The 20,578-nt window shown below is 56.7% G+C and overlaps 4 protein-coding genes and 1 non-coding gene across 15 annotated transcripts in view; 3 read left to right on the top strand and 2 right to left on the bottom strand.

Moving 5' to 3' along the window:
* Positions 1-233: 233 nt before the first annotated feature.
* Positions 234-4,472, bottom strand: FBXL8 (F-box and leucine rich repeat protein 8). Its single transcript, XM_059903501.1, has 4 exons — positions 4,058-4,472; positions 2,298-2,474; positions 1,690-1,796; positions 234-1,560 (listed from the first exon to the last, which is right to left on the bottom strand). The coding sequence occupies exons 1-4, from the start codon at positions 4,343-4,345 to the stop codon at positions 588-590; spliced, it is 1,545 nt and encodes a 514-aa protein (XP_059759484.1). The 5' UTR covers positions 4,346-4,472; the 3' UTR covers positions 234-587.
* On the top strand, positions 3,468-9,078 carry TRADD (TNFRSF1A associated via death domain). 11 transcript variants are annotated; one of them, XM_059903504.1, is made up of 7 exons: positions 3,468-3,634; positions 3,730-4,073; positions 4,572-4,728; positions 6,499-6,657; positions 7,556-7,833; positions 7,911-8,112; positions 8,251-9,078. In XM_059903504.1, the coding sequence occupies exons 3-7, from the start codon at positions 4,653-4,655 to the stop codon at positions 8,559-8,561; spliced, it is 1,026 nt and encodes a 341-aa protein (XP_059759487.1). In that variant the 5' UTR covers positions 3,468-3,634; positions 3,730-4,073; positions 4,572-4,652; the 3' UTR covers positions 8,562-9,078. The 11 variants fall into 11 exon arrangements, with proteins under 11 accessions (XP_059759487.1, XP_059759492.1, XP_059759494.1 ...); XM_059903509.1 differs by lacking the exon at positions 4,572-4,728 and adding an exon at positions 5,436-5,466 and having other exon boundaries at positions 3,468-4,073; XM_059903503.1 differs by lacking the exons at positions 3,468-3,634; positions 3,730-4,073 and adding an exon at positions 4,222-4,276.
* A 1,853-nt stretch (positions 9,079-10,931) lies between these two features.
* Positions 10,932-14,248, top strand: B3GNT9 (UDP-GlcNAc:betaGal beta-1,3-N-acetylglucosaminyltransferase 9). The gene is made up of 2 exons (XM_059904507.1): positions 10,932-11,438; positions 11,776-14,248. The coding sequence occupies exon 2, from the start codon at positions 11,802-11,804 to the stop codon at positions 12,999-13,001; it is 1,200 nt and encodes a 399-aa protein (XP_059760490.1). The 5' UTR covers positions 10,932-11,438; positions 11,776-11,801; the 3' UTR covers positions 13,002-14,248.
* Positions 13,829-20,578, bottom strand: part of PHAF1 (phagosome assembly factor 1) — a 28,833-nt gene continuing 22,083 nt past the window's right edge. Inside the window, exons 9-16 of the mRNA XM_059904506.1 lie at positions 20,195-20,328; positions 19,727-19,810; positions 17,762-17,844; positions 17,312-17,355; positions 16,873-16,916; positions 16,662-16,720; positions 15,963-16,035; positions 13,829-15,320 (exon numbers count right to left, since the gene is read on the bottom strand). Coding sequence (XP_059760489.1) covers positions 15,234-15,320; positions 15,963-16,035; positions 16,662-16,720; positions 16,873-16,916; positions 17,312-17,355; positions 17,762-17,844; positions 19,727-19,810; positions 20,195-20,328 — 608 coding nt within the window. The 3' untranslated portion in view covers positions 13,829-15,233. The remainder of the gene's footprint in view (positions 15,321-15,962; positions 16,036-16,661; positions 16,721-16,872; positions 16,917-17,311; positions 17,356-17,761; positions 17,845-19,726; positions 19,811-20,194; positions 20,329-20,578) is intronic.
* Positions 18,176-18,282, top strand: LOC132354427 (U6 spliceosomal RNA). Its single transcript, XR_009499293.1, has one exon. It is a non-coding gene; the product is annotated as a U6 spliceosomal RNA (small nuclear RNA).

Genomic DNA, 20,578 nt, shown 5'->3' with positions numbered 1-20,578 from the left:
GGGCAGATAGGAGCGAGCTTGAGAGCGGGAGGGTGGGGGAAGGAGAAGCTGGCCCCCTCCCGCCGAACCCTGGGGCGTTGTCATTCCGAAGATGCGAGTGCCCCGACACTGACCCCCGCAGCCGTACCAGTGGAAGTAAACCTTGAGGTCTCGAGCTCTCCCACCCCTGCCCGGACCCCTCCTCCGGCCTCTGCTGGTTCTCCTCCCTCACCCTTCAGAGCGGACCTGGCCTTTCACAGGACGTAGAGATACTGCTTGATTTATTTCACACTCAACCCTGAGGCATGCTTTGAGCCAGTGCCCTCCCTCCTCCCACGCCGGGGCCGCCGAGCAACGTTTGCAGAGGACTGGGGTTGGAGGAGGGTGATCCCCGTACGGCGGGGACAGTGGGTGTCTGCAGATGTTGACAGCAACGAGTGGACTCAGGTTGCTCCGCGCTGGTACCGACGCCATCCCGCAGCCCCCAATTCTCGAGAGGGACAAGAGGCAACAGAGTCCTAAAGGAGAGGACTAGCAGCTGACGCGCCCCGGGGCAAACCCACGCAGGGGTCACACGTCCGCAGGGAGGGGAAAGAGGGTTTGTCGCCTCACGCCACAAGCGTGGGCCGCCAGGGATGTGGCTCCCGCGTTAGCTTGAGCGTGTAGCTGCGCAGGCGCGGGCAGTGCGTGCGGAAGGCGTGCAGCACGGAGGGTCGCACCACGCAGAAGCAGTGCACTTCGCGCAGGCCCGCGCAGCGCTCTGCCAGCTCTTCCAGCGCGGCGTCCAGCTCGGCAGAGGCGGCAGCGCGCACTTCGAGCGCGCTCAAGGTTGCGGCGTAGTGGCGCGCTGCGAAGCGCACCGGGCCTACGGTGTCCCCAGAGAGGCTGAGGCGCAGCGCAGCCACGGGCACAGCAGGCTGCAGGACGCGCGTCACGCTCTCGGCAGGCAGAGCCGGCTCCAGCTCCAGCTCTACGGCCAGTCCAGGGTGGCGGCGGCTCAGCTCGGCCCAGGCTTCGTTAGGCAGGGGCGGCGCGCGTGCGTCTTCGGGACATGCGCACCGCAGGGCCAGGAGCTCAAAAGGTGCGCGGTCTGGCGCCGCCAGTGCCTCGAGCGCGGTGCGCGACAGGCTGGCCAGGTGCAGGCCGAGGGCGCGTAGGCAGGGGCAGGCCTCTAGTAACTCCAGCACGGAGCCTGGCCCCACGCTGCCCACCAGCGTACTGTTATCCAGGAAAAGGCTGCAGAGCTCCGGGCAGCCGTGTGCCACCTGCAGCACCAGAGCGTCGTCCAGTGTGAAGGGCAAGCGCCGCAGGTCGAGGTGGCGCAGCGCGCGGGCAGCCTTACAGAGGGCGTGCACGGCGTCCAGGACGTCGCGGCCCGAGTCGAAGAGCCGCTTTTCTCCGCGGCACTCCAGGCACAGGCCTCGCAGCTCGGGGTTACGGCCAGCCAGTGCGGTCAGCAACTCTATAGCCGCCAGGCGGCTCGGCTCCCTGGACGGCACAAATTCCAGACGTAGATTCTGAACGTGGTCCAGGCAAGCGGACAGATACTGCGGCTGCATGCCTTCTAGCTCACAGTCGCAACTTGGGGGTAGAATGGTGGAGAAAAGGCTTCAGCCGGCCGAGTCCCCGCGACCTGGAGAGAGGCCTCTAACCCACCCCTCAGCCTGGGTTCCAGCTACCATCCCCACTTCCTGCCCCCTCCCCACATACCTCCCTGTCCCGACCATGCCTGGTCGCTCCAAGGTGATGCTAGAAGGGAACTCCCATCCTATCCCTTTAGAAGACTTCAGATGCATCTGCCGCTGGTTGAAACCTTGCTACGGAGAGCCAATGACATTTTAAGAACAGGGCTTTCTCAGCGGTCTTTAAGGAGGCGGGGCGTGACCTCTGGATTGCCAGGTTCACATTTGCCTCTGCTACTTCTCAGCTGAGTAAGAAGTGATTAAATCTCTCTGCCTCAATTTTCTATCTGTGCAACGGAGATAATAATACCACCTATCTACCACATAAAGTTTTAGTGAGGATTAAATAAATTAATATGTGTAAGGCACTTAGAACAATGGTTGGTACACAGTGGGCGGCCAATAAATGTTAGAAATGATTACACTTTTTGGGGGGGGGGGGCTCGTGCGTGTGGAATCTTAGTTCCCTGACCAGGGATCGAACTCACGCCCCCTGAATTGGAAGTGCCCAGTCTTAACCACTGGACCGCTGGAAGTCCTGATTACGCTTCTTAATATGGGGAGAGTCACTGTATCTCCCCAACCCCTGACTCCACCGAGCCAGGGAGAAGGCGGGAGGGGGAGGAGCCTGCTCACCTGATGTTCGTGTTGTGCCACACAGTGCTGCAGGTGGCAGCGGCAGCCCAAGCTCTGCAAACCCTCGCAGCAGCGGCGCGGTCCCGCAGGGGCAGGTGACGGAAAATGAGTGCCAGCACTTCCTCCGGCAGTTGTTCTCCAGGCTCCGCCATGGCCGTGCGCGGGGTCGGGGTTCCGCTGCAGGAAGGCCAAAGTGTTGAGGGAAGCACCTGGAGCCTACGTGTAGAAATGCTTGTAGCCCAGGAGCTGCTATGTAATTTGCAGAGCCCAGTGCAAAATGAAAATGTGGGTCTCTTTGCTCAAAACATTATTAAGGGTTTCAAGACAGCGACAGCAGAGCATTTAACCAAGTTATTAAACCAAGCCTGGGGCCCTGTGCAGTGCACAGGTCACAGACCCATGAAATCTGCCCTGGATGCCGAGGATCTCTGATTCTCCTTTAAACTACGTTCTCACTTGTTGAGCAAATCCACGTTTTATGCTATATTAGAAGGAACTCAACCACGACCGGTGCACCACGTTGATAAAGCCGAATACCGGATTTGGGATGATGCTATGGGATCTTTCTTCTAGTTACCAAAGTTTTCTCTGAGCAAGTTGGAAGGCGGATGCACAGGCTCTGACTCCAGACAACCACGTCCTCCCCCCAGCTCAGAGGGCCCCTCTTGCCTCCCCCTGCCTCCCTCTACTACACGCTTACAGCCTCCAGATGGCCCAGACTAGTCTCACAGGGGTCACTGAACTGCTTCCCTTCCAATTTCGACCCTGAGTACTAGGGAAGGACTAAGCCCAAGCACCGAGGACCATTGAAATGAGGCATTCTCAAAGGATGCGGGGCATCAGAATCACTTGGACACTTGTTCACACTACAGATTCCACGGCCCCACCTACTAAGTTAGGCTCTCCGAAAAGAGTAAGGCCCAGGAATCTGAATTTCAACAAGCTCCTGTGGATTCTACAGGCCCCAAGTTGAGAAACCCGGTCCTAGCCCCGCCAGTCACTAGAGAGTAAAGATAGGGTTAATAGGGCGGGATCATTAGGGAAAACTTTTAATTGGCAGAGACCATAAGCCAATCAGAAAGCAGGGACGCGGGTGGGGCGCAACCGAATCCGCCCAGAGAAGGGAGGCTCTTTCCTCCACCTCGCAGGGGGAGGTGTCCTGAGTGCTTCCAAGAAAAGGCCGGCGGGGCGGAGAAAGTCTTGGGTTTCTGGGGCCTGAGGAACCCTGGGTTCAAGTTCCGATCCTGAACCCCGAGCAGCCCAGGCTCCCGTTGGGCGGCTTAGGTTCAGCTGGAATTCGGCAGACCCACCTCAGAGCGCGGTCTTTGTTGGAAAGTGTGCGTCCTCTTTGAAGTTGCCAATTTTAGTTTAAGGTGCTTAAAGGTTTTCGTACCCAACGTTTCACGCCACTGGCCAGTTTTCTATTTTCTAGGCTAACGGTCCCTGCTGGAATTTGCGCCTCGCGTATCCTGGGGCTTCTGATACCCTCCGCCAGGCCTGAACTTGGGACCCACCAGCACCCCGTTCAGAGTGTCAGGGAGTATCAGAGATCAGAGATCTTCGAGCTCTACCATACAGAAGGCACCAGAAACGTCTGGTCCTCAGGGGGCGCCTCCTTGTTGATCCATCCGTTGCCCGCTGGAGGAAGAGGAGCAGCTCTCACCCTGGGGCCCTCCGGCCTCGTAAGAACCACAAGTCCTCGAAGTCCCTTGCCGCGGGCGGTTCTTCCTGCCGTCTAACCTCAGGCGCCAGTTTCTTACCTGCTCAGAGGACCAGGTGGGTTTTGCCCAGAGACTGGGGACTGGCGGCGGAGGACAGTGGTGGGAAGGAACCGCGGGGAGCCCGAGGGGCGGGACGCCGGGACAGATGGGGCGGCTCGGACTGGGGCACCGCCCCTGCGCTCCGCGCACACCCGGAAGCAGCGCGAATCCAGTGGGGCCGGGCGGGCGTGGGAATCCAGGACGGGCGGAGGCGGCCAGGTTAGTGCAGAGAGTGGGTGGGCTTCCCGGTGCCGGCAGAGGCCGAGGTGGATCCTGGCTCAGAAGCATGGGTGCGGAGCGGTTGTCATCCGCGGCTGCTCGGGTCAGGTGGTGGTGGTGGTGGCCTATTGGGCTGTTTCCGTGGGAGGCGGGAGAGAGGGTACGGACCTTGGTCCCCAAAAGTTCCTTGTCCCAGTTAGGGGATTTCAAGGGGCGGCAGGGCCCTGTGGGTGAGAGGAGGGGGTGGGGTTGTTTCTGAACAGATATTTGAGCAGAAACCCTTTGCTCTCCCCAGCCAGTAGCAAGAGCAGAACTCCAGAACGAGGGAGGCCGGGGAGCTCCTGTCGAGAGCTCGGGAGCGGCCCAGCTGAGTAGGATGCTGGGACTCTCAGCCTGTCAGTCCTTGAGGGGCCACGCCCGCCAGCAGGCCGTCACCGTCCACCCTGCCAGAGGTGGGGCTACCCGGGGACTGTTAGGCCGTGTTAATAGAACGCTGCACCGGCTGGCTCCCGGTCGTAGGGGCATATTTTCTTGAGTTGGTACCCAGCTAAGAGTTCTCAGCTCAGCTAAGAGTTCCTAGGACCCAGCCCGGCCCCGCCCGCAGAGAGGCGGACTCCGGGTGGGTGGGGCGCGGGGCTTCCCGAGGAGGGGCTTCTTTGGAAGGACACGTAGAAAGGAGTTCCCAAGGGCGCGAAGCAAGCCAAGGGCCCCGGCCGCTTCTCAAACGTTATCTGGCCTTCTCGACCTCTAGCCCGGCAGGCCTGTTTGACTTCTCCCATTTGTCCAGTCGTAGTGAGTGTGAGGGAGCTTCCCCCCTCCTCCAGGTTTTCAATGTCCCGCAGGTAGGCCTGCTGGGGAGACCACGGCCCGGTCCCACCCCTACTTACCTACCCCTTGGGGCGGGACTGCATCTATGCGGTTTACATAAAGTAGAATATTGCTAAATACAGTGAAAATAAAAATCACCCCAAGTCTCCCCCTTCCCCAACAGAGGTAAACAATGGTAACTTCCTGTTAATTTCCAGACTATGGTTTTGGGTAAACACACAAGTATTAATATGTTTTCTACCAAAAGATTATGGGGGGGGGGGTTGCTCAAAAGGTACGTCCCTGTGCTCAGACGCAGGGTAGGGTTATCAAGTATCATTTTTCTTGCCAGGTCTGGGTGATGCTGGAGCGCCCCTGCCCAGGTACTGTCCCAGCTTTGGCTCTCACGTTAGGGTCTGGGGGCAGATCTGAAACACAGAATAAACAGAAATGATTTAGCTCACATAATGGAAAAGTCCAAGATGGGACATAGTGTGATTAGGAGTGCACTTCTTCATCTCTTGGCTCTGTAGCCTCCTGTGCCAGTTTCATTCTCAGTCAGGCTCTTCCCAAGCAGCGGCAGAGGAGAACTACCCTTGCTTCTAGCTCAGCTTCAAGATAGGAAGGGAAACTTATGCCTCTTTCCTATTGGTCCAGCCAAATTCGCAGGTTGATTCTGATTGGTCCAACTTGAATCCTATGCCCAACTCTGAACAAATCATTTCAGGAAGGCGAATGGAATATGCAGATTGGCTAGGCCTGTTTCACTTGCCCAGGCCTGGAGCTAGGGAGTGGAGTTAGCCCTTACAACAGGCATGTGGATTGAGAAAAGGGAAGAGGGAAGGCCCCAGAGGTCAGTCAGGATTGCGGGAGGGAATCTGGGCAGGCGCAAACTACAGGTGTCCTTTGAAGTGAAGCCTGGAGATACAGTAGGAATTCAGGTCAGAAAACCAAAGTGGGGGCTGTGGTCCCACAGGGATCCTGGGGGCTCAAATTTAAGCTGAGGGCATACTATACCAGCACATGGGCCTGGTTGTGCTGTGGGGCATGGGCACCATCCAGGATGAGGATGTCTCCAGTCAGCTTTGAAAAGAGAGACACCCTGGCCTGGGGAGGGAGCAGAACACTGTCCCTCTCCTCTTCCATCCCTGTGACCCTGGTCTCTTTCTCTGAGAAGACAGTGGAGAGACAGTCCTCACTGAAAACCTTGGCTGGGCTGGGCTGGTTTGGGCTGGGCTGTGCAGATCCAGAAGCACAAGGGGCTGCCTGTGGGATGATGAACTTACCCTCATAAGTATGCCAGCTGGGTGGGATCGGCTGGATGTCAGCTGAGGGGACAGCTCGGCCACGTGGGACTGGACAGTTGTCTCCAGAGCTGGGTTGGGGGTGATCTGAATGCCTATCTCTGTCCCCAGGAGGCAAGATGGCGGCTGGGCCAAATGGGCTTGAGGAGTGGGTGGGCAGTGCCTACTTATTTGTGGAGTCCTCGCTGGACAAGGTGGTCTTGTCGGATGCCTACGCTCACCCGCAGCAGAAAGTGGCGGTGTATAGGGCTCTCCGGACTGCCCTGGCAGGTGCGTGAGTGGGCGGGCACTTGGAGAGGAAAGGCTGGCCTGGGGCCTTTTGTGGGCGGGGCCAGGGACTGAGACCTCACCTCTTCAACTCTGTGGGCCTGTGCTTAACCAGCACTTTAAGGAAAAGATTCGTTGGGGAAGGGAGGAGGAAGACACCTGGTTGCGTAGGGTCTGTCTTCTCTGTGTATGCATGTGTGCCCTTGGGTGTAGACTTGTGTCTCTGTGTCTCTGTATGATCTACCTATGTGTGCACTAACGTCCCCCTGCTCCATGCCCCCCACTCCCCGGATCAGCCCGCTCACTGCTGTCTATTAATCGCGCCTCTCTCTTCTTTTCCTCTCTCACTGCAGCACTCCTTGCCCAAGACCCCCTCCCCAGCACCTACCTTTCAGGTCCCCTTTTCCCATCTCAGGGCAGAGGCCACAGGAGGTTGAAGCCGATTGGGAGATCTGGCTCCGGCCTCAGAGCGGCGAGAGCCCCTCTCCTTCCAGGGCGGGGGGGAGCCACACTAGGAGGCCGAAAACCTGAGACCTCCCGCCCCCTGCCCCGCCAGCCACCTACCCAGAGGGCTTGGCTGCCCAGGGCAAACGCCCCTTTCTACCCTGCAAAGTCTCTTCCACGTCCTTTTTGCCCACCCTCATTTGGGGCTTCAGGGTTGGGGATAGCGTAGCACACACTCCGTCCTAGGGTGCTCCCTGTGATAGGTCCTGGCCTTTATTCTGGGTTGTTGCTGTTTACATCCCAATTTTGCTTCCCAGCTGGGAGCTCTGGCGAATAGCCGCGCCCCTAGGTCTGGGGATGGGGAGGGCGTCTTACCTCGGGCTTCATCCCTCCTCCGGCCTCTTGGAGAATGGCCCCGCATGGGGACCGCATGCCACCTGACTGCCCGCTTCCGCAGAGAGTGGCGGGAGCCCCGACGTGCTGCAGATGCTCAAGATCCACCGCAGCGATCCGCAGCTGATCGTGCAGTTGCGTTTCAGCGGGCGCCAGGCCTGCGGCCGCTTCCTCCGCGCCTACCGCGAGGGGGCGCTGCGCGCCGCGCTGCAAGGGTGCTTGGCGGCGGAGCTGACCCTGCACTCCATGCCGCTGCAACTGGAGTTGCGCGCCGGCGCGGATCAGCTAGATGCCTTGCTGACCGACGAGGAGCGCTGTTTGAATTGCATCTTCGCCCAGAAGGTGCGGCCGGGCTGGGGCCAGGGTGGGGTGGGGATTCGCGGCTAAGACCCCCACCGACGCCGCACTCCCCTCCCTAGCCCGACCGGCTCCGGGATGAGGAACTAACAGAGTTGGAGGATGCGCTCAGGAATCTGACGTGCGGCTCGGGGGGCCAAGGGGGCGACGTGGAGGGCGCTCCGGCCCCCTCGCAGTCTCTGGCACCCTCTCCGTCGGAGGAGAAGCCACCACCGCCGCCGCCGCCGTCTGGCCAGACTTTTCTGTTCCAGGGTCAGCCCGTAGGTGAGACTCCTGGAGAGAAGCAGAGGCAGGATCCTTGGGAGGATGGAGTTTGGGGAGGGGCGAGGTCTGCGCGGGATAGTCGAGGGGCGGAAATGGAAGGGTGTCCCGAGCTCACTCCGCTTCCCACTCCCCCTGCAGTGAACCGGCCGCTGAGCCTGCAGGACCAACAGACGTTCGCGCGCTCAGTGGGCCTCAAGTGGCGCAAGGTGGGGCGCTCCTTGCAGCGCGGCTGTCGTGCATTGAGGGACCCGGCGCTTGACTCACTGGCCTATGAATACGAGCGTGAAGGGCTGTATGAGCAGGCCTTCCAGCTGCTGCGGCGCTTCGTGCAGGCCGAGGGCCGCCGCGCCACGCTGCAGCGCCTGGTGGAGGCGCTCGAGGAGAACGAGCTCACCAGCCTGGCAGAGGACTTGCTGGGCCTCACGAATCCCCATGGCGGCCTGGCCTAGCCTGGGTACCAGAGAAAGGGGCGGTCGGCCAGTTGCCCAGCCAGGGTTTGGAGCACCTGGATGACTGTAGGGTCCCTTCTGCTGCTACTGCTGACCTCCGGTCCACCCACGGGACTCTGAGGCCACACTTAAAACCAGAGATGACTGCCCTCTCCAGGAGTCGGACAAGCACCCACAATGTCTGCTGGGGTGCCACTGGGGGTTCTGTTCTAGATACTAGGATAGAGAGAGCGTATGGGGGACCTGCTGCAAGAGGTCTGCCTCACCTTTTCCCACCGCAGAAGAGGGGCTTTCAGCCAGACCTTACCTCTTCATTCATAGAACAATTTATTACTATTCATTAATTCAATATAATTCATTAAGGACCTGCTGTATCCTAGGCATCATCCTGGGTGCTGCAAATACTGTGGTGAACAAAACACATGAATCCTGCCTGTCCCCAGTTCACACTCAGTCTGGGACTCTGAATATTAAGAAACAGTAATAAAATACTACCAGTTTTTTGATGTGAAAAATACAAGGAGTTCTGGGAGCAACTGAGCAGGGGCCTAACCCAGGTTAGGGGTTAGGCTTCCTGGGAGAGAAATGAGTGTGAATGTTGTGGGCGGTGGAATGAGAGAAGGGCAATATTCTGGGCATGGTCAGCCTCAGGTGAGGTCTTGAGGAAGGTGAGAGGAAGGGATTTAGAACAGAAGGTTTAGAGTGGCTGGATCTAGGGGTGGGTGGATTTGCAGAGACCCATTGTTGAGTGGGGGAGGCAGATAGCATGGGGTCAGGTAAGCCAGTTTACAGAGTTTGGATTTTATCTGGAGGCTAGTGAGAGGCCTTTAAAGGGTTTTGGCAGTTAAGGCTGGGAGGCTGGTGAGGATGCAGAGAGAGAGAAAAGACAGTGCCCCAGGCTGGGGCAGTTAGCAGCAGAGATGGAGGGAAGGGATGAACATTGAGAGCTGTTTAGGACAAAGGACAACAGGCCTGGTGACACTGAATGAGGAAGGTTGGAGAGGACTCCAGAGTTTCTGCCTTTGCCAGTTGGATGGAAGGTGGAGCTGCCTGCTGAGATAGGGGCCCTGGGGGAGGTGAAGTGCTTGCTCTGTTTGGCACAAGTTGGGCATGATGTTCCTGTAGAACATCCAGGGAGAGAGTCCAAGGATAGCTGGATCTATAGTTTTGAGTTCAGGAGAGTGTTGAGGCCTAGGATTCAGAAATGTACAGGTGGGAGTGGGTGGGGTGGCCCAGGGGGAGGTCCTGAAGGTCACCAACCAGAAAAAAGAGCAACCCAAAGAGGAAGGAGGAAAACCAGATTTGGAAGCCAGGGGAATACCCACCTGCTGTGATGGAGGCTGCAAATCTGTCAAAGCTGCGGACTGTCCACTGGAGTCAGGGAAAAGGTTACTAGGTGGGGGCTGTTTCTGGGACATGGTGTGGACAGCCTGAAACCAGACCACAGGAGGGATGGGAGGTGAGGTAGCAGAGACAGCCGGACTAGAGGACTCCTGAGAAGTCTGTGACCGGGAGAGTGAGGCTCAGGTTGGAAGGTTTATTTTGTAAGGGAGAATATTGGTGGGAAGAAGTCAGAAGGCACAGTCATAGCCACTGGAAAGAGGATGGCACTGGGTAGCAGTGCTGGTTCTCACAGTCTGCCCTCAGAAACTCTGGGGTGGGGTGGGGCGGGGCGGGGCGGAGTGGGTGTTGTCTACTCCAGGCCCCACTGCATGGCTGGGACCTGGAGGCTCTGAGTTCCAAGAAGAGAGAGGTGGCAGCCAGAGCTGGGCAAGGCCTGGGCCCTCAATCTCCAGAGCGCCTCTCTGCCCGCCTGTGTCCACATCAAACCCTTTGCTCACTGGTCTACTTCAGGAGTCCCCCAAGCTAAACCAATCCCTGCCAGCCCTACCTGGCCTGCAGTGGGCCCAGGCTTGGTTATTTCTTCCTGCAGGAGGCGATGATGGCCTGGGGCACTAGGGAATAAAGAACTCAGAACTGCCTCTGGAGAGACAGACTGAAGTGCTCACCTGTGAAGTTAAAGCAGACAGGGTTGGCCCCCTTCTCCTGCATCCAAGTGGATGGATAGGGAGAGGGGCAAGGGAGGACAGAGGAAAGAGCCTTGGGCTGAATTCCAGAAGATCTGGGACAGTGCTCTTACCTTCTGCCTGTACGATCCTGGGCAAGTCACTCAACTGCCTGAGGGGCAGCGTCCCCATCTGGGCATGATCAATGACAGCTGCTGCCAGGGTTGTGAGAATTGAGCACGCAGTTTTGTTAGTCCTTGTGTGCGTGGTGTGTCTGCTGGCGGGCATGGCAGACCCAGGAGAAAGGAGGCAGCCATGTATCCGGGGCACTTTTTGGACCCTGTCTTGCGGAACCAGGGCTCCTGGAAAGCTGACGAGAGGCACTTCCAAGGATGGCGTGGGAGGGGTCGATGCCAAGCCCTCCTGCGCTGGGGCTCCTGCCCAGCCCAGGCCCTTTCCGCTCCGGAGAGGCAGGGGTGGGGAAACTAACCAGAAAGGTTAGTGCTTCTTCCTGTCCCCTGGAAAGGCAGAATTGGGAAGTTTGAGCCTGCACGGAGACCAGAACTCACCTCTTTGCGCCTTCCCAGAGAGAGCTGACCGTGAGGATCCCTCTCAGAGATTAGTCTCCACTCGGAGACAGCGCTCCTGCAGCGCCAGGGCGGAGCTGACTGAGCTCCAGATGTCCGGGCGCACACAGCTGTGGGGTCACGTGGCAGCGGCCCCGGCCCCCCTTCCTGCCAACGTTGCATTTGGCCCAGGCCCCGTCCATGGCCGCCCTTGGGACCCTGCGCTGAGCCCCGGAGGCCCCGGCATCCGGGGCCACGCCGCTCCCAAGGGCCGAACGTGTATCAGGATCCCAAGGACCGCCGTGGTGGGTAGGGATGGGTAGAAGGGATTCGGCCTCAGCGCGGGAAGGGGGTGGGGCCGAGGCTCCGCGTCTCCCTGTTCTGGCTCTGGGGCACCGTGCTAGGCCGGAGCTGAGAGGGTGGGAGTCGGCTACTAGGAGGAACTTCTTGCCCTTTCAGGGTGCCCATCCCGGTGGGGGGTCAGGGCCCAAAGTAGGAGGACAACGGAGGGGGATGAACGGCCGGCAGCCGGAGACCCCAGGCGTGTGGCCTCCCGCGCCCTACCCCCGGGGAGGGCGGGGCCGGAGCCCCTGCCGGCTGCTGGCTTCCTTGTCTTGAGCCCCTGACTGAGTCTCTCCGCAGGGGCCGCGGGCGCCTGCCAGGCGGACATGAGGCGGAGGCTGCGCCTACGCGGAGAAGCGTCGCTCACGCTGCTCCTCGGCGCCGCCCTCGGCCTCCTGCTCTATGCGCAGCGCGATGGCGCGGCCCCGACGACGAGCGCGCCGGGAGCTCAAGGGAGGGCGGCGCCGGGGCCCACCCCGGGGCTCCGTGTATTTCAGGCGCCGGACGCAGGCGCAGCCCCGCCGGCCTACGAAGAGGATACGCCGGAGCCGCCCACGCCCACGGGACCCTTTGACTTCGGCCGCTATCTGCGAGCCAAGGACCAGCGGCGCTTCCCTCTCCTCATTAACCAGCCGCACAAGTGCCGAGGAAATGGCGCACCCCCCGGCGGACCCGACCTGCTCATCGCCGTCAAGTCGGTGGCTGCGGACTTCGAGCGGCGCCAAGCCGTGCGCCAGACGTGGGGTGCTGAGGGTCGCGTGCAGGGGGCGCTAGTGCGCCGGGTGTTTTTGCTGGGCGTGCCCCGGGGCGCGGGCACAGACGGGGCAGACGCGGAGGGGGCGGGCACTCGAACGCACTGGAGCGCCCTGCTGCGTGCTGAGAGCCGTGCGTACGCGGACATCCTGCTCTGGGCCTTCGACGACACTTTCTTCAACCTAACGCTCAAGGAGATCCATTTTCTGGCCTGGGCCTCCGCCTACTGCCCCGACGTGCGCTTCGTTTTTAAGGGCGACGCCGACGTGTTTGTGCACGTGGGAAACCTGCTGGAGTTCCTGGCGCCAAGGGACCCGGAGCAGGACCTGCTTGCAGGTGACGTGATAGTGCAGGCGCGGCCAATCCGCGTGCGGGCCAGCAAGTACTACATCCCTGAGGCTGTCTACGGCCTGCCCGCCTACCCGGCCTACGCAGGCGGCGGCGGCTTCGTGCTCTCGGGGGCCACGCTGCGCCGCCTGGCCGGTGCCTGCTCGCAGGTTGAGCTTTTCCCCATTGACGACGTCTTTTTGGGCATGTGTCTACAGCGCCTGCGTCTCACGCCTGAGCCTCACCCTGCTTTCCGCACCTTTGGCATCCCTCGACCTTCAGCCGCTCCGCACCTCCGCACCTTCGACCCCTGCTTTTACCGCGAGCTGGTTGTAGTGCACGGGCTCTCTGCTGCTGACATATGGCTTATGTGGCACTTGCTGCACCGGCCAGCCTGTGCGCGTCCATGGCCTGTCGCTGCGGGTCCCTTCCAGTGGGGCCCCTAGCCACCTGTCACAGCTCCAAGCCCCCCTCATTCAGACCCAGGATGTAAGTGGGAGGTAGCTTGAAGAGTAGGTTTCCCAGGCGGATTAGTGCTGTGTATGTCGTTCTTCCCCAGAAAGGGGCATCCAGGTGTCTGCCTCCAGAAGGTCCCAGGGAGTGAAGATTGAGCTTGGTTCCTGCTGACCCACCCTATTGGGAGGTGATCTGGAGCAAATCTAATGGTGGCCCTTTGAGACAGCCAGGGCTGAGGTGGTGGTGAACCAGGCTCTTTGCCAAGCAGGTGAACGTGCTTGGTCCTCCTAGTAGGGACGTGGGTGGGGGTGGGGGTGGCAGAGGCTCATGGAATCTGACCATACTTCTTAGTTTGGAACCCCTAGAGTGATGCCAACAAATGCAGATCTTTCTCAAGGCTGGACCCCACAGGGATGGGTAGGGGCCTAGCCTCAGTCCTCACGGAACCGGCAGATTCTGCCACAACTCAATCTGAAAGTAGGTGTTTTGCTTCCTATTTGCCCCTTCAAACTGCATTCTTAGCCACGTCTAGGTCTTTAGATCTGCTTTCCTGGGGCCAACGCCTCCTGAGCCCTGGACTAGCTGGAACATTAGGGATGGAGGCACACAGGGACTGAGCGCATTGTCCTACCTAGTCTTCCCCCACGTCCAGCTACCCACCTACACCCACACAACTGTGCCGTTCTCCCACTGGAGCCTATGCTGCCCCCTTCAGAGGAGCCAAGGAACCTTTTTCTAAGATAACTCCTCCAGCTGTAAATTTCCCCATATTCTTCAACCACCCCCTTTCTCAAAAAAATCAATGCCTACACGCTCATTTTAGTATAAACATCCCAGCAACAGCACATGGGGAGCTGTCGCGGAGGGCATAGGTCTTTATTGGAGGAGGGGTATGGGCAGGGCATGAGGAAGGTTCCCCCATGCTAGGAGGATGGGAACAGTCCTGGCTGCCCCACAGTGGGATGTGTGAGGGTCTCTGGCCAGGCCACAGTCCACATGGGAAGACACCAATCAGTAACAAAGTCATGGGAACGCCACACAAGCCTGGCTGTAGGCCCAGGCACCACACAGGCGCCCGGGGCAGGTCCCCTGCACATTCATTGTTAAACTATACAGGATGAGGCTGTACATGAGTTAATTACAAAAGAGTCATATTTACAAAAATCTGTACACACATTTGAAAAACTCACAAAATTGTCATCTATGTATCACAAGTTGCTAGACCAAAATATTAAAAATGGGATAAAATTATACATTTCTCTTCTCAATTCTTTTCAAAAGGATTAATATTTTTAAAGCACATATGCTACTTTCCTTAGCAAGTCCCACGAAGAGACTGAGCAGCCCAGCCCTCCATGAGCCCCAGAGGCCTTGAGCCGTGAATGGGCCCGGCCAGGGGACACTGCCCAGAGCTGAGGGAGGGGAGCCAAGCCCACAGTGCAGAACAGAATGCTGAAACACAAATAAAGGAGGAAGATGTCTTTGGCTAAAACTTTGGCATTAAAACAAAGAGGCAAACAGGATGGAAACATGCAGCGCTGCCAGCCAGGTTTCGGCAGAGTAGGGGAACAGGCGGCCTTGAAGGCTGGCTCCAAGAGGGGTGGGAACCAGGCCTGGGCACGTACCCTGATGGTAGAAAGTTGTGTTTCAACCAGTTGGGTGTGCCTACTGGGCCTGGCAGGGAGCACATGCAAGAAAGAAACGGAAGGGCAAGTGAGCCACCTTGGCCACAGCCAGCTCATCAAGTAACTAAACTGGATGTAGTGCAAAAGTTGCAACCAAGTACTACGGACATGCTACCTGCTTGCCTTGAGGGTCATGTGGCAATGCTGGGCCAAAGGCAGGACCCTGTCCTTGTCTGGGTGCCTGTGTCCTCAGCCAGAGAAAGAGCCCCAAGTTTTCCCAATGTATGGGGGACAGGGGAGACAGAACCCTGTCTCCCTACATGTTAGTCGAGAGCTCCTGGGTCCAGGTATCAAGGCTCAGAGTTTGTGCTTCTCTTTGCAGTCTGTGTCCCCTGTTGGCACCAGCAGGCTGAGATCGCACAGAAGAATATCTGGGCCTCTCACCCCATGGCAGAGCACCCAGCCTGAGCCCCACCTCAAAATATCACAACAGCCCTTCCACACTGGCAAGGTGTCCAAGAAAACCCACAGGGTGGCCTGCTGAACAGGATGCGATACACAGTTCCATGGGGCAGAGGGGCATGGGTGGTGATGTTCCTAGGGGAGTTCTGCGGTTCTCAGGTGGGCACCAGGCCTGGGGGGGCCATAAAGGGTCACCGAGGCAATGTGGTTGTTCTGCATGACCTGTTATGAGAAGATGACAGCGAGTCAAGGGGGAGGAGTTGAAGGAATGTAAGCAGAGCAGGCAATCAAACCCACAAAAACCACCAGCGGCATCAGTCCTGGGCTGTGACTGAAGAGAAGGGACTTGAGGCAGCTCCTGTGCACAGGGGCTGGAGGTTGTGTGTGCAACCCACCTGCACATGGGGCTGGACTGACCCCTCAACACCCCCCAACTCATGCTAAGGGGGTCATCTCTGCTCCTGTGTCTGCCTGTTTCTCTGGAATATATAAACTTGACCACACCCATTTGTCCGGTCCTTCTGGAACTGCTAGAGGTCTGCTGAAGGTATGGCATCCAGATGGGAAAACAGGGGCAGCCCATTCTTCTCCCAAGCCAGTGGGGCCTCTATAGCCACTCACCCCACAGCATGTTCATTCACATGGCATTTAAAGGCCCCCAACACCCCCGGACTGAGCCCCACTTGCCCTGTGGTTCCCCTTCCTATTGTACTCACATTTTCAAATATAAATGTGGGATCCCAATTTCCTCTCATCTTGTTTGATTAACCTGCTCAGCAGGGCCCTTAGGCCCTCCCCAATCTCTCTCTCAATCACTTGCCTGTCCTCACCATGACCACTGGCCACTCAACCCCCAGGGCTTACCTCAAAGATCATCCGCTGAAGACCAAAGCAGAATGTGGAGCCAAATGGGTTGGTGTTGTTTGGGGAGGAGGACCTGAGGCCAGGGAAGCCACAGTTAGAGGGGCAGACAGAGGCCAAGGCCAGGCAGGGCATCCGGTTCCTTTTGGGATGGGGGCTATTAGCCAGTGGTCCCTCATGGCTGTGAGTGTTTCCCACACAGGCCCTTGAGGTCCTAGTCATAGTGATGGGCCTCATTCAAGCACCAAATCCTACATAGTCCAGCTGGCACAGAAAGTTAACATGCAATTGGACTGGAGTGGTGCAAAGTCAGGAGGGAGAGGGAGCCTCAGGCAGGATGCAACCAGGTATTGGGCTGTTAACTAAAGCAGGTAGCAGCTTTGATAGGGAAAAGGGAGCCCAGGACAGCTAGTCAAAACTGCCTCCCTTTCTGAATAACTAGAGGCGAAAAGGTCCCCATACCTGGAGGTAGGTGGGAGAGGGGGGAGCTATCCCAAGGGGCAGCCTCTCTGGTGCGAGTAAACATGCAGAACAGCTGGCCTAGTCCTAGCACGCAGGGTTGCGGCAGGAAGCATGTCTATGGCAACACCAGAAATTTCTGTCATTTCTGTCATTAAGCCATACCCACTGCTAGGGCTCCCTGGGCCTTCTGGGCTGTGAGGAGCCAGATGGGGTGATCAGAGACAGCAGCCTCCCACTCACCTGTGCAGGACAACAGGCTTCTCCACAGGGTGGCCCAGGAGCTCCTGGATGTTGTCCCACTGCAAGAGGGATGGGGGTGACACGGGATTAGCAGGGACCTGACCCCACCCGTGACAAATGGCTGGCCCAAAGGACATGGGAACCCAGACTGCTGGCAGGCTGATGCCTACCTCATTTTCAGACTGCATCAGGTGGGAAAATAGGAGCTTACCTTGCTGTAGGTCGTGCATGTTTCTGTCTGACCATCTGTGTTTTCTGAAAAGAGAACACAGGGTGGTTGGTAGCTGGCCTGGCCCGGATTCAGTTCCACACCTGCTCAGGTAGATGTCTCAGCCCACCTGTGACCCCAGCCCTAGCCACCCTATGCACTGGGATTGAAGTATGGAAAGCAGCAATCCCATGGTCACAGGATAAGACCTTGAGGGCCTCCAGGAGACTACAGACCAAGAACACTGTGGCCCCCAGAACACAGAGCCCAACCCAGAGGAGCTGAGGCTATGGGCAGAAGCAGGTGGGCAAAGACGCCACAAACCCAACCACTGCCACCCTCTCTGCTTGGATCATCACCTCTTCTCGGATCATCATCTCTTCTCATCATGAGAGACTGATTCTAAAACCCTTTCCTTACCCTGAGGACACTGACTACTCACCTCTCTTTATGGTTAGTGGGATCTTGAACTCACAGCGGTGATAACTAGAGAGAAGGCAGATGGGTAAAGGTTGAACCCCTTGGGAGGCCTTGACCACCCCCACATCTCAACTCTGCACCCCAGGAAAAACAGGATCAAGCACACTTGCCCAAAGCCCTGGCTCTGGGCCTGACACAGTGTTCCCTGGAAGAGGCCAGATTTGGGCACTGGAGTCAAACCAAAAAGGGCACAGCTTGGGGGCTCTGAAGACCCTATCACCTCAGATAAGAGGCCAAGCTTTCTGAATCTATTTCCCTATTTGTAAAATGGGTATAAATGGAGAGATGTAAGATAATGGGTACTATACCAGGAACAGAGCCAACACTCAGGAAATGTTTGCTTTCCATGAAATAGCAAACATCCAAAGCCACAAGCTCTCTTTCCTGGAGGGGCAGGTACAGGTATACTCACATATTAAAATTATAATGTCCAGGGTAATTGGTGTGTAGGACAAACTTCTTCACTTTGTGTGTATTCGCGTCAAAGAGGATGTCCTGGGATAGAAAACAAGGATGCCCAAGTGGGGAAAGTTACTGAGGCAGGGCAGGGGGCTTTCGAGGGCATGTCCAACTTAGAGACGCCCACTCCACAATGGGGATGCCCTTGGGGAACAGCTTTCTCCCAAATAACAATCAAGGGGACAGCTGAGGCTGAGTGCGAAGTGATGATGACATACACCGAACCATCTACAGGCCACCTCATTCCAAACCTTGTACCAGTAGGCCCAAAAGGCACAAGGGGCTACAGCTCCCACTGCTTGGGAACTCAAACACGGTCAGGGATATCTTTCCTGACCAAAAACACCTGATAAAAAAATGTAACCGAATGCTTACTTCAGCAGCACATATACTAAAGTTGGAACGATACAGAAAAGATTAGCGTGGCCCCTGCACAAGGATGACATGCAAATTCGTGAAGTGTTCCATATTTTTTTAAAGATGTTAAAAAAAAAAAAAAAAAAAGTAACCAAGCACAGATTTTGGCTTACAGGCTAACAAGAAGATTCAGGGGCCACCTGACTCTCAAGGGACTCAAGGCATCTGGCTATTCTGAATGCCATGACCTGCCAGACCCTTCTGGCTTCCACAGGCCCTCTCTGTGGGAGTCAGCAACCCTTGGAACTGAAGTAAAGGCTAGCCTCTAGCCAGGACTCAGATCTGGATTTGACACTGCCTATCAAACAACTCTTCGTACCCTGCCACACCCTTCTCAGGTTCACATCCTGTCAGCTGTTCTGCCTGAGACCCCAGGGTTACCCCTGACTCCAGCCATCCACCAATAGCCACACCATGTCCCATCAGGGCTGGTCCATTCGCTCCATCTTCCCTGACACCTATCATCACTGGCCCTTGAACTCAAAAAGAGGTTCAGCTTGGGACTTCCCTGGTGGCGCAGTGGTTAAGACTCCACGCTCCCAATGCAGGGGGCCCGGGTTTGATCTCTGGTCAGGGAACTAGATCTCACATGCATGCTGCAACTAAGGAGCCTGCCTGCCACAACTAAGGAGCACATGTGCTGCAACTAAGGAGTCTGCCTGCTGCAGCTAAGACCCGGTACAACCAAATAAATAAAATAAATAGTAAAAAAAAAAGAAAAGAGGTTCAGCTTACAACAGTGCCATTCCCTCCAGCCACCATCCTACCCTCAAGAGTTTATGATCCCACTGCCTCTCCCCTGCTACTCCTGGCTCCTCTTTGGTCTTTTCCACACTGGCAGACCCAGTCCTCCTCCTTTCGCCCTCTCTGGAGTATACCATTTCTTTGCTGCTTCAGGGCCTCAGGCCCTAGAAAGCTGAACGGTTAGAAAACCCAATATCCAGGCTAGCCCTGCCCTCTGAGCTCTATCCTGCTGGTGCAGTTTCTTTACACTATCATTTCTCTCACACACACATCTACCAGCTGGACTGTCAGCACCGATGGCCACAGCTCCATTCAGCACCGTACGTCCAGAGCACAGGGCCGCAGCAATGCCTCTAGGGTGATCCCCTAAAAATACACAAGCACACTCCCAGACTTTACGCCTTTTTTGTTTGCCTGTTTTTTGGCTCCAGAAGAGGGTCCTATGCTCTACAAAACAGCAGTTCCCAAAACATCTTAACCTGAATGACTCCTGCAGCCTCTACTTGTGGATCATGTTTCCCTCAGAAAAGAAATCAAGACATACCAGAGAACCCAGTGTTTCTCAGCAACGGTGGTGACAGGAAAGGTCTACTTTGGGGGTACCAATGCCAATGCAAGATGACACTGGTAAAGCCAGCTAGGGCTAGGTTTCCTGCAGCCAGGCATGGTTAAAGCTGCATGTATGCACACAGGTATGCCCAGGGGCACTGCACACTCCCACAGAAATGGAACGCTTCTCTAAGGAATCACAACTTACCACTCCGAGAGTGAAGTAGTTAAAAAAGTAGTCATTGCACTTCGATGGAACTTGCTTATGAGGAGAAGGAGAATGAATCTTCATCTGTTGGGGAAAAAATAACAATGAATTGAAATCCAACCCCTTAATACATTTAATTCTTGGATTAAATGAGTCTACAAACTGTGTTTTTTGTATAACATTAATCTGTTGGGGAAGCAAGAGTGTGGGAGTCCCACATGATGGTGCCGAACAACCCAGCCAGCTTTGGTTGACTATAGACTGCGCCCTGGTCTCCAAGGAAAGGCAGAACAATCTGACCAACAGGGGTCAGAAAAGAGCTTTCAATTTACTTTTCCATCAGCTTTAATAGAGCAGGTCCTATGGGAAAACAGCAGTTTACATTTACTGAATATTAAGTTAAAGTTGATTGAAAAAAAAAAGAGAGAGAGACACCACCTATTCACTTTATAAACACATTTTCCCTACCTTGTCTTCTGACTTGTAGAAGACCTTGTGTGGAGAGCCAAGCATGCTAAGAACATCTTGGCAGGAATCGCCAAAATACACTGAGCGTTCAAATACCCGCATCTTGGCATCTGCTAATAAGCCGGGTCCACAACCTGGAAAGAACAAGGTACAGGTGGTCAGGTTCCCAGTCAGCGCCTGTGACCCTGCAGCCCAGGGTCCTGGGAGCCCTAGAGAGGCCAGTGGCTGCATGCTGCATTATCAGGTGTGGCTGAGGGGCAAGACTGCATGTAAGCAGAAGTACCAGGTCACCAGGACTTGAGATGCTAGAAGAGATCACTATCTACTCAAAACAATGCGAGAGATTCACTCAATCCCACAAAAGTGATACAGAGCTCTGGAAAA

The sequence above is a fragment of the Balaenoptera ricei genome, chromosome 19 (assembly GCF_028023285.1).
Source record: "Balaenoptera ricei isolate mBalRic1 chromosome 19, mBalRic1.hap2, whole genome shotgun sequence".
NCBI classification, from domain to species: domain Eukaryota; kingdom Metazoa; phylum Chordata; class Mammalia; order Artiodactyla; family Balaenopteridae; genus Balaenoptera; species Balaenoptera ricei.
This window is presented reverse-complemented; position numbering and strand designations above follow the sequence as displayed.

Coding starts and splice junctions, on each gene's coding strand:
- FBXL8 (XM_059903501.1), bottom strand. CDS start 4,345: ATGCTTCTGAGCCAGGATCCACCTCGGCCTCTGCCGGCACCGGGAAGC. Junction 2,475..4,057: donor CCACCTGGTCCTCTGAGCAG/GTAAGAAACTGG, acceptor GCCTTCCTGCAG/CGGAACCCCGACCCCGCGCA. Junction 1,797..2,297: donor TGGCACAACACGAACATCAG/GTGAGCAGGCTC, acceptor GGCTCTCCGTAG/CAAGGTTTCAACCAGCGGCA.
- TRADD (XM_059903502.1), top strand. CDS start 5,355: ATGGGGGGGGGGGTTGCTCAAAAGGTACGTCCCTGTGCTCAGACGCAG. Junction 5,467..6,498: donor GCTGGAGCGCCCCTGCCCAG/GTACTGTCCCAG, acceptor CTCTGTCCCCAG/GAGGCAAGATGGCGGCTGGG. Junction 8,113..8,250: donor GTTCCAGGGTCAGCCCGTAG/GTGAGACTCCTG, acceptor CTCCCCCTGCAG/TGAACCGGCCGCTGAGCCTG.
- B3GNT9 (XM_059904507.1), top strand. CDS start 11,802: ATGAGGCGGAGGCTGCGCCTACGCGGAGAAGCGTCGCTCACGCTGCTC.